This window comes from Callionymus lyra, chromosome 1, assembly GCF_982586985.1.
Source record: "Callionymus lyra chromosome 1, fCalLyr1.hap1.1, whole genome shotgun sequence".
Taxonomy (NCBI): domain Eukaryota; kingdom Metazoa; phylum Chordata; class Actinopteri; order Syngnathiformes; family Callionymidae; genus Callionymus; species Callionymus lyra.
The window spans coordinates 45529920-45542268 of record NC_141818.1 but is presented as its reverse complement, the minus strand read 5'-3'; the positions used below and the strand labels follow the sequence as shown (position 1 = coordinate 45542268).

Genomic DNA, 12349 nt, shown 5'->3' with positions numbered 1-12349 from the left:
TCCCCTTTTCGGTATGAATTAATTTACACTGTGCGCATGAGTGTATGCTTGCTGTGTGTACAGGTGTGTGTGTGTGTGTGTGTGTGAAAGTTGACATCAATTTGTGACACCAAGAGCGGTTGTGATTGAAGTTTGGTGTAACTTAATTCTGACACATTTGTTTCGCAAACTTTTTTTGTTGCTTAAGCCAGTTGGTTTGGTGATAGAAGTCAATCAACTCCTGGTTGCAATCCCCAAATCCAACTTCATTTTTTTCACCTGGCTCGCTGCCCCCTCCAAAAACCAACCATACGATTTCCTCCGAGCTCCCCTAATTCCCCCGCCCCCCCAGCGGCCCCCCGCTACTGTCGTCCATCCGACGCAGCCCACCCCCCGTTTTCCGAGCTGGCGTGGCGACGCAAACTCACAAATATTTACTTCCTATACATCAAGAGGAAAGGGGGCCCCCCTTTCGTGGAATGCGGCAACATGGGCGTGTTTGACCGCGGAGTTCAGATGCTGCTAACCACGGTGGGGGCCTTCGCCGCCTTCAGTCTCATGACCATCGCCGTGGGGACAGACTACTGGCTGTACTCGCGCGGCGTCTGCAAAGTCAAGAGTACCAACGAGAACGAAACCAGCAAGAAGAACGAGGAGGTTATGACCCACTCGGGCCTGTGGAGGACCTGCTGCCTCGAAGGTGAGCATCCCCACACAATTACTCTCTATGCTGATGACACCCTGTGGTACCCCATCAGAAACGTGATTCAGCTCTAGTTCTGTACCAGGTTGAGAGCTTTGGGCGATAGGAACATCTCCTTGGTCCTCTTTAAAGAAGTGTAACAACGCTGAAGATTGTTTTGGTTACAATTTACAAATAAAAGTGTATAGAAGGTCAAGTAGGACTGGTACTACGAGGCCCTACCGAGTGGCCCTCTTGTTTATAAGATGACCAACAGGTTTCCACAAAAAACATGACTTATTATCATCGACCTTACAGGTAGCAAGTAGTCTATAATGATGGCAAGCAAATAATAAAATGTGCGACAGATGAGGCCTCAATGTTGTCTTTGTCAATCGGATGTATTAATACTATAAGAAGGTTGTGTTATCGTCCATCTTTGAAATCATCGTAGAGATCTGACTGTGACCGAAGTGGAATTCCATCAAACAAACTGGATATATTTTGTCTCTGATATCTGTTTTGGAATAATAAACAAAAAGGAGAAAACTTTAGGCCAAGCAAATTTAAGATTTTTATTAAAAGATAAGGTTAGGAATGTCCCCTTTCAGTCATCCAACGTGAGTTGGGCTTGTTAGCAAGTTGCATAGACACTGATTTTCATTTAAAAAAGTGACTCTTTGTCTCTCAATGAGAAACTTGGATGCATCTGCACGGAAGCGAAAAGGCTAAGAAGCAGGTGCAGCAGTGGCAGCACCTCAAAGCAAGAAGGTTTGAGTCTGGCTTGAGGCAACTTTTAGAGTGCCTACCCTGTGTCTGGCTCATTCTACCTGTGTTTGTGACTCGCATTCAGACGTCAATTAAAAAACGTGATGTTAGTATATTCAGTAATGGTTGTTTATCTGTGAGTTCCCAGCAAAAGGCTGACCAGGGAGTTGTCTACGTCTCGACCCGAGGAGCTGGGATATGCTCCGGCTAATGGACTATTGAATCCTGCTAATGTGCTGCTCCATGTTACACTGGTCAATTTTCCGTTCAGCCACAAAGTCATACTATGTTACAAATAAATATTTATTAACAAGCCCCCACAAGTTCTCTCATCGTCGGGCTATCAGCGCTGCCGTACTGCAGGAAGAGGCGACGGCACTGACTGATTACTATTCTGGGGATGGCTGGAAGGCCATTAAAGTCCCCATCAATTTCTATCCTACCTTGTTCTACTAGTTCCATGTCTGGTGAAATGCTTCTCCTTATGATGACCAGAATAAGCTTTCGAGAGATTTGTTCTTTGGTACGGTGTGATCTCCTCAAGTCAAATGAATCCTCGTGGTAGATATGAACGTTTGGTGATCAATCGAGCGGTTTCTTGGATCTTAAGGAAGGATTTGTGCGACGGACGTCAGCCTCGGCAGCTGGATGTAAAGCCGACGTATTCACTTTTTGTTTACTCGGCAGGCTGGCGACACACAACAGAGGTCACCCCTTTAGCCTGGCGAATAAAACATGACGTTCACAGTCGTGAATATCGTTCTAAAAAACATGTCCCATGAACCATCACACAAGAACTGCTGTCCCTCAAACACAAACACATCTAAAACAAAGTGCTAGAGTCTGGACCTGAACACGGAAATGGCTACAACTCTCAGGATGTTTTTTCATGTATAAATTATTTGTCTCATGCTTTTCAAAGACTTCCCCGTGTGTAAGTGCAGTGTAGTTATCTGTCTGCCATCCAATAGTTATATAATTTACAAGAATTACCAGGTGCTGCGAGCAAGGCATTAAATCTTTATTCACTCATTGACGTTGGTTAAAGGCAAGTGGATATGAAATCGGTCCCTTTGGTGACTGGTTGATATCACTAGCTCTCGGAAATGTGAACTATAACAATAGTAATATAAATATATATATATATACTGAAAGGTGTTTTCTGTGGAAAGACCCATTTTTTTCTTTGTATTTGTAAATATAATGTCAATGTCATACCGTACCAATCAAACTCTATTATAGTTTCTTAACCCTTGTGTTACCTCTGTGTCAACTTGACCTGGAAGGTCGTTCATTTTGACCGAGAGACGACACAAAACTGATTTGTTTTCAGGCCTCCGGGTCAGCTTGACCCTGAGATAAAGCAATGGTTAAAGGAAAACATATCTGTTGTTTTGCCACGTACAGTATATCAGACAATGCTGTGCAAAATCTGGGATAATACGGCAATAAACGGTAGTAACAAGATCGAAACCCACAATCTTTGTGCCTCAATTCGGTTTTGGTTCCATTTTCCCTAATATATATATATATATATATATATATATATACATATATATATATATATATAGTTATTTGTGAAAGTGCGGACCGATCAAAAAACAGTGTTACTTTTGAAAACAAATAACAGCCCATAGCTTAGTTGGGTCCTAAGGAAACATGTTCAAAGGTATTTTATTGTTTATAAATATCACCTTATTATAGTTGTTTGGGAAAGTTTTGTGTTTTTTCTTTAAGCGCCAGTTTCAGGAATACAGTTTCGGCAAAAAGGCTATCAAAGACTGAACAATTTTCTGCCGGATAATCAACAAACTTTTAGCACTTTATCTTACGAAACGCATCGTTCTTGTCCCCGATGGCAACAGTACCAAATGCACCACTGCACACACACACACACACACACACACGCACACACACACACACATACTCTATTCAAAGTACTAGGACACAGAGTCTTACCTCCAGCCTGTGATCCATCTTCAGCCTGAATCACACGCTGACCCAGATGCACCTTAGTCACAGGACAATGCCATGGATGACACACATTCCCGGCATTTGTGGGACTTTTCCCATGATTCATTTTGTCATCTCCCAGAGATTTCCGATAGAAAAGCAGCTTTTCAGGACACTTCGATGTACACACGACACACAGGTCAGACAACACACACACACTGTCCGTGCTGGTACTGGCAGGCATGAGAGCTGGATACGTGTTTCATCATATCACGCCGGGCTGAGCCTGTGAAATACACTATAATTATCATCATAATATAATGATGGTGTGCAGTTAACGTGTGACCCACATACATAATCTTCAAGTGTAAATATAATGTTAGTAACAGTTGGATCTCACGGTTAATCACTTATTTGTGTAATTTTTGAGTAAATTGTCAGCAACCTACTCTCCAGTTGTGACCCACCAGTTTAAGAACCGTTGCTCAAAACGTGACATCATGGCGTCTCTGAGTACTCTCCTATAAACCTCTCCTTTCGAAATCAAACTTGCCACTTATTTCACCTTCTGCTGCCTCTTTTCGATCCGTGGTCGTTGATAATCCTTCAATTTGCGCTTTCGCTTAAGATGGGATTTGTTGTTACGATGGTAATGGTTGTGATGTTGGTATCTTTCCGAACTTAAAGTACACCCCAGCTCGGGCTCTGAGGTCTGTGGATCAGAATCTACTTATGGTTCCACGCACACGGCTCAGGACCAGAGGAGAGAAATCTTTTCAGGCTGTTGCTCCTAAGCTTTGGAACAATCTTCCTCTCTCTTTGCACTTGATGGAATCTACTGACTCCTTTAAGAAACATCTTAAGACGTTTCTATTTGTTCAGGCTTTTCCTTGAATTTCTCGAACTCCTGTGTTGTTCTCGGTATTATCTTGATCTTTAAAGTATGTACTGTTTTGAGTATTGTTTTGATTGTTAAAGCGCTTTGTGACTTGTCTCGAAAAGCGCTATATAAATAAATATTACTTACTTACTTACTTACTTACTTACACCTTGTCTTTGCAATCGCTATTACTTTATTTGCTGCACTATACAGCGCACTGTCAATGAGTCTATTTTGTAAACATTTTTTCACAGGAACTTTCAACCACGTCCATTTGTAACAAGAATATTGCATATTGAAAATAACATTGGTAATATAATTGTTCAGTTATAACAACAACAAAAAAAACACTAATATCATTTCATTCCTCGTCCACAAATCTTTCAAATTGTTAATCTTCAGTGTTGGATTTGAAAAGTTGTGTCTGTCTGTTTTGAATGCGTGTTCACCTTCTGTCATCCACAAAGCTGGCACTTCAACTTTGAACGCCCTTTTCACACCAATATCTGGCGGCTGGAGGCTTCCACAGTGTTCACGTTGTTATGGTAACAGTTTGTATCGCTAGAACAGCGAGTTCAAAGTTGAGCTTCCTCATCCTGTGTGTTGTGTTTTGTGTGTATTTTGATGGTGATCTGCACAACCGGAAGAAACTCTCTGAGTATTTAAATTAAGCCAAGAATTCTCATTATTACTGTTAACTTCTTGAGTCCTTCACACAACAGCAAACGTTACAGCATACATTACTCCGCAACAGTCCTGACTATGGTAGACATTATTATTATTATGATTTCAATGCGTTTGTGTCTTCTCGTTTGGACTATTGTAATAGTTTATATTAGTGTCTAAACAAGAAGGATCTGTCTCTCCTGTAGTTAATACAAAACTCTGCAGTGAAAATTCTGAGCCGCTCTAGTAGAAGAACTCACATTTCTCCTTCAAACTCTTCACTGGCTGCCAGTTTCTTTCAGGATCAACTTTAAAATTCTGGTTCTTACTTTCAGATCTATTCATGGTCAGACCTTCCATCAGTGATTTGATCCAGACTTACACCCCAGCTCAGGCTCTGAGGTCTGTGGATCAGAATCTACTGATGGTTCCTGAACACGGTTCAGGACCAGAGGAGAGAAATCCTTCCAGACTGTTGCTCCTAAGCTTTGGAACCATCTCTGTGTTTGTTGATCTACTGACTCCTTCAAGAAACATCTTAAGACATTTTCATTTGTGCTTTTCCCTGATTTTCTGGGACTCCTGTGTTATGTGTCTTGATCTTTTCAAGTATATATTTTAACTGTGTATTGTTTTTGATTGTTGAAGTGCTTTGTGACCCTGGTCTAGAAAGGTGCTTTACAAATAACCTTTACCTACTAGTTTTATATGTATATATATATGTAGTATGGAAAATACAGTATTTCAAAATGACTGATGCCCTTACTTTAAATATTTTCGAGGGATTGAAGCTAAAAACATGTCAACTCTTTAGCTCTTATAATATGTCGATTTATTTATTTATTTATATTATGAAGTGGCTTTACTTCCACACACGAGCACCCGCTGCCTGTCCTTGGCACCAGAGACTTGAAATGGTTAAGAAAAGCATGAAAAGGCGGATCTTTTCCCAGCGCCTTGCATCAAAGCCACAGAGGAGTTGAGAGATGAGGATGAATATTGGGAGGTGTTGAGAACGAGAGGGGGGGAGGAAGAAGGAAAAAAAAGAAGTGAGAGAAGGAACAGGCAGCCCTGGTTTGCTGTCACGCCGCCTCAGGCATCTTGCGCTATCTTTAACAGACAGGCCTACGTTCTATCTAACCTATCTCGCGCTGGCTTCTCCACCAAATGCATCACAGTCCACAATTCACACCGATACCATTGAGGGCAACAGAAAATCCTCTGTTTGATTGTGTCTTTGTGTCCGTTGGTTTTGCAAGGACTACTTTGTTAGGTTTGAAGACAATCATTTTGCCAATACTTGACAGGATCATAGTAGATTAGATTATTGAAGATTGGATTAATGATTCAGTTTCTTTCTTTTGCTACTCAAAATTCACTTATTTTCTACTCACCCTTATTTTGACTAAGGGGTTGGGATTATTTTCAGAGTAATCTGTTCTTTCTAGAGTTAAAGATAAAAATGTTTGTTCATTTTAATGTAGCGTCTGGAGCTCAGTTGTCTTCGTCTTCATCTTCGTCCAAAAAGACACTTTAAAACATCCAAATACCTCCGTACTGCTCGCGTGTAACGTCCCTCTTGGAAACAATAATAATAACAAGCAATACAAACAGGAAGTACTCCAGGTAAATATTGCAAGCGCTTCCGTAGCGCACACAGTCAACCGTCTACTCTGGAAGCGCTCACGATATTTAAACGTGTTTCCTAACTATATCGCCTGTTTATTTTTAAACTTGGGCTACAAAGGATCTTAAAATATACGGAATTATTCAATTTATTTCCTGGAAAATTATTCTTGTCAAGGCTTCGATACAAGATGGACGTTATAGATGAGCAGTATGGAGGTATTTGGATGTTTTTCAGTGTCTTTTTGGACGAAGATGAAGACTGAGCTCCAGTCGCTACATTAAAATGAACAAACATTTTTGTCTATAACTCTAGAAAAAAAACATATTACTCCGTAAATAATCCCAACCCTTAGTTGACATGAGGGCGAGTAGAAAATGAGTTTGAACTACCACTTTAAGGACTGGTAAAAAACATTTTGCAGTGTTGTGAACTTGACTTAAGAGGCATTGACCCAGTTAACGTTTTAAAATAAAACTATTTGAAAGTCAATCCGACAGCATCTTACGCTTACCCTTCATCTATATCTTTACATCAACCACACGTTCGACTTTGATTTTGAACTTCAACCAACTGTTGGGCCACGTAAGCATCTTGGCAGGCCATAAAAGATGCTGTGCTCAGAGAGGTCTTCTTTAAAGCTTTATCGAGCCGCGGACAAAGACCGAAAAGCGAAGTGATATAATCTAATTACACGCAGATCGGGCATCAAGCGCTGACCAGTGATCAGCTAGCATGGAGAGCCGGTAATTACCTGGATTTACAAATATTAATCTGCTCTGAGAATGAAAGAAACACAAAGTCCTCGGCTTATCTAAAGCTCCAAAAGTGTAATTGAGTTGGTGCGGGAAGAAATCTGATTAAAAAGGGGTAATCTAGTTAGCTGAAAATCCTTTTTTTTTGTTATGAGGAATTAGTCAAATTTGTAGACTTTTAAGAAGACATTGATCCGCGTCTTGAATGGTTTTATAAACACACAAATGGTGTAGGAGTAGACCTTGCATAAAGATGAGTCAAACAAAGATAAATGTGAATTTAAATCGATGCCGCCTTCTTTGAAAAATTGTAAAACAAGCCTTATGACAAACACCATCTTTGAATATCCAAAAATGTCAAATAATTTTCTGGATGTTCAAACTGACCCGGAATAAACAGATGAGATTTCTGGCAAATGCAAGATCTGGCAGAGGAGCCAGTTGAGGACATGTTTTTAGGATCCGACCTAAAGGACTATGGTTGCTGGTTGGCCTAGAAGATCTTCTAGAAGATCTGGAGGTTTCTGGGAACTAGGAAGGCTTTCCTCACTTTGGTCCACGTCATTAAATATTATATTAAAAAGAAAAAAACATTTATTCAATTTATAAATCTGATCTTATCCCTTGTTATCTCAGGGTCAAGGTGACCCGAAGGCCCGTATCCTTAGTCCTTTGTGTTGCCTCTTGATTTTCCCTGAGATAAAGTGTTAAATAAAGTCATTCAGAGGAATTTGTAGTACTTTAAAACTACTTCTAATCAAGTGCGATTTTAAAAAGTTTCGTATCTGCGGAAAGTGTTTTTAGTCTGCAGCACATCCCACTTCCTCCGTCCAGCAGCTGTTGCGTCCTCTGCAGTCGGATTGGCTCAGTGTGCCTGTCATGCTGGACAAATGACCCAATGCTGGTGGTCCGGCTGGAGCGACTGGCACCAGATATCGAGCCAAACCCCGGCCCTCCGTGATAGATCTCACCCCGGAACAGTCTCTCATTTGGACCAAAACTGCCCCCGAGGCTCCAGCCTTGACAGGTGGAGATCAGCAGGCTCTAAATGCTACGATTAATCTCCGTCACGACACGAGCGAAGGAAGGTGTCGTCGACGGCGGACGTGTTTCTGGGAATCTGGTGTCGTTGTAACTGAGCTGAACTGAACTTTTACAAGAATCTTTGTACGGTAGACATGGACCCGTTGGACCATAAGACAAGGGAACGCTCAAGAGTTTTCTCTTTGAATTCTAGTGTATTTTAACGCTTATTTACATTTCCAAGTCAAATTCATTGTCACTTTTAAGTTCAGGTTTTGGAGATGAGATGAAAAATGAGAGAAAAGAAACATGGTCTTAGTAAGCAATTGTGCTGCTAAAGGATTGAAGATGGTAAATCATTTTTCTTGCCATCACAGAGAGAAGAGCGATAAAATAGTCTTTCCTAGACGTGATAAAAGCCTGGATAAGTGTCGACATCGGTTGGAGAGAAAAACACCGTTGATGGAAGATGGATGATGCGTGTTTTGGCTTTCGATGTCGGAATAAAATCTACCAGAGAGGGTGATTCGGCGACCACTAAACCGTCTGACTTCACCTCGTCGATCAGGCCCGTGTAGCAACTCTGTCCGTCGTCGCAAAAGAAGTCATCCGTGGTCACGTGACCGAGCGCGACTATGGCGGGAGTGTTGGCAACACAAGGCCGTCTGTCAAAGGGGCATCACAGCCACTCCATCACAGGGTCTGTTTACGAGCACTCCAACGTCACCTGGGACTGACACACACTCTGGCCTGCCGCAATGAAGGGGCATCCATCATGCGGACACACACACCTCATATGGACCGAAGCGCAGCAACAGTGCAACATGATATTAAAACGGAGATTTTGGCAGATTTAGATATTAAAGTCTTTGCACGGTTCATGGTAGCTTTTATACAAGTGTTGCTGCGTTCAAGTGTTGAAAGTCGGGAATTATTGGACATTTTTAGTTGATTTTTTTCAACCCAAATTCGACAAAAAATGACAATATTTAGAAATATTTATGAAAAAACAATTGTTAAATGCCAACCAAGGAAGAAATGTAAGCTCCTATCATCAACTGTAAGGAGGCTCAGGGAGGGCAAAATGCCGCCGATGAAAATTAAAATGAAGGAAATTCATACCATATTTAAAGCATAATAAGCATAATTTCAGCAAATCCAAAGCCCCTTAATTCATCCGAATTTACTCTCTTTTCTCCTCCCACTCTCTCTTTTATGAGTTTTCAGAGGGCTCTATGTTCTCCCTGTGTTTGAGTGGGTTTACTCAGGGTACTCCAGTTTGTTCCCGTAGTACATAAACATACAGTGATTGAGTATCATCAATTGTCTGTAGGTGTAGGGCTGGCTCTCAAACTTCGGGGTCTTTTTCGTGGCACAGAAGGATGTTCTTTGGTAGCGTCAAGTATCGAAACGTGCTTTGTCTTTCGGTGAAGGGTTTCGATACGCGGAGGATAATCACGTGATCAAGACTTGATAAAACAGCTGGTGATTGTCCGTAACATGTACAAAACGGGTTCACTTGCACAGAAATATATATCACTGGGATGGCTGTGAGTTTACAAGATGGCCGCATCCGTGCACCATCTCCATGATACATAGATTTACTTCGTGTTCATGTGCCTGTGTGAGGATTCTGAGCCGGCTTAAATGCAATGCAACGTGTGCAAAGAAGTAATCGTTGTTAAGACTGGAGACTCAACTACTTAGTTAAAGCACCAGAATGTGCTCAATTTGAGAGGTTTTCTGTAATCTTTAGAGTGGAAATGTACTGGAAATTTGCTTAAAAAAAAGACAATTTGTAACGTAATTTTGTTAGAATTTATCTTGTAACATTGGTATCGAAAGAAGTATCATTCAGGAAACTTATTGAAGTAAAGGTATCAATAATGGTACCTGTGTAGAACATTTCCAATCAATATTCAGCCCTACGTAGGTGTGCAGGAATGTTGGTGTGTCTAGCGATCTGTTCGGCGTGTCCTTCTGCCTGTCACCCTAAGTAGCTGGGAAGGCTTTTGGCCCACGGTGACCACACTATTGGAATCAATGGTAGCTGGCAACAATGAGTATTTCCACTCTTTACTAATACAACCAAAGACGGTCTCAGGTATTTTAATGATTTAATTGTAAATCTTAAAAGCACATATTAGTAACGATGGTCTGATGTAGCTTCATGAAGCAATGTAATTATTTTCAGTCCACTAGATGGCAGTCTCTTCTTTTTAAACTGATGGCGCCACCTACTGACCTCTGAACAACATGACACTGCTTCATGAAGCTTCATCAGAACATCGTTACTCATAAGTAGTGGCTGTGTATTTGCAAAAATCCGGTGATTAGATACGTATCGCGATACAAGGACCACGATATGATATATGATGATATATTGTGACACTGTAGAAACTAACTATATTTGTAGTGTTACTCTTGACGAAGTCGTAACTGCTTTCATTTGTTTGAAAACCAAAATATGTCCAAACATCAACCATCAAAAGCTTCTGTAATTGACTGTCTCCTCTCGTCCTCAGTCATCTCCGGGGTCTCGTCTGCATATAGACTGCGGCCGCCTATTGGCCGGAAATGTAATTGTACATTTAAAAATAAAATATATATAAATATATATTTTTAAGTAAACATTTTTATTGAACTGTTAACCATAAAATATACAGTATGAAATGATATAAAATAAATCATGATTTGAAAGCCAAAAACAAACAAATTGATACAGTTTATTATCAATACAGAGTATTGTGAGTAGAAACATCACGATATACAGTATCTCCGTATATATATTTCCTAACATACTAACTGGGCTTGTGTGTGATTTTAATGCTATACTTTTGTGTCGAGTTCAAGGTAACTTTTTATTTGGGAAAATAAACATTTCCTCCGTCTCTTTCATAGCATTTGTTGGCACAAAAACATTTAGTCGACCAGTAGCTTTTCGTTACGACGGGGAAGGTCTTACTCACAAGTGACATCATGACACGACAAGGTGTGACAATTAAACAAAAAAAATCTTCCCACACGACGGTCCTCTGCTGTGCCGTGTTATTTCCTGGGTGTTCGTCCGATGGTTCCCAGCGCAGTGTCGGTGCATAATCATAGTGAAGGTTGCGTCCAGCGGTGTGTGTTGTTCTGTTGCTGCTGCAGATGCTGAAGTGTTTCACTAACAGGGTGAGACAGTGCTGTTAGCAGTCCGTGATGTGATGGGAGGCAAGTGTGCCAGAGCAGTTTAGTTTGTACAGCTCAAGTCGCACAGGAAATTCCCGCCCGTCGACTGCCTCTATTTATAGCCGTCATCGGCTCATTTGTTTAAAAGATAGAAATCACAGATTGATCTAATTTGTAGCACGGCGTGATCTAAAAAACACTCGGGCGTTCGGTTTCTTTTGAGGACATTATTCATATCAACAGTTCCCACGAGTCATTTCGTCAGAGTGTGGATGCAGTATAATGGTCCCCGACCATTTTGCACCTCGCACTGGTTACATGCAGGCATCATTTCCACAGACCGGCATTTATCGTGAGGTAAAAAAAATGACGCCAAGTTCATGACATCATCACAGTCTGCATGTTCTACCAGTCTGTGGTGGCCAGTGTCCTGTTCTATGCTGTGGTGTGTTGGGGTGGAAATGTGTCCAAGAGGAGTGTCAACAGGTTGGACAGGTTGATCAGGAGGGCTGGCTCTGTGGTTGGAATGAAGCTGGACTCACTGGTGACAGTTGCTGAGAGGAGATCATTGAACAAACTACTGTCCATCTTGATGATGACAGTCATCCTCTGAACACTGTCATCAGTGAGCAGAGAAGCAGATGCAGCACGAATGCTCCTACCCAGGTGCAACACTAATAGACTCAAGGACTCATTCATTCCTCGGGCTATTAAATTGTACAATTCTGAGTTCGGGGGCAGGAGTGGAGTGAAAGTATCATGATGTTCTGTTCCATGTTAGTCTTTGTATCCTTTGTCTTTGTTGTTTTTCTTTGACCTATGTTCTTTATCTTAAGACTTAGATT

The 12349-nt window shown here is 41.2% G+C and overlaps 2 protein-coding genes across 2 annotated transcripts in view; one reads left to right on the top strand and one right to left on the bottom strand.

Annotated features, from left to right (window-relative positions):
- Positions 1–12349, bottom strand: part of sun2 (Sad1 and UNC84 domain containing 2) — a 332438-nt gene that overhangs the window by 53098 nt on the left and 266991 nt on the right. The window lies entirely within an intron of this gene.
- cacng2b (calcium channel, voltage-dependent, gamma subunit 2b) overlaps positions 344–12349 on the top strand; it is a 57092-nt gene continuing 45086 nt past the window's right edge. The window contains exon 1 of the mRNA XM_087810008.1: positions 344–679. Within this exon, the coding sequence (XP_087666134.1) occupies positions 469–679 (211 nt within the window). The 5' untranslated portion in view covers positions 344–468. The remainder of the gene's footprint in view (positions 680–12349) is intronic.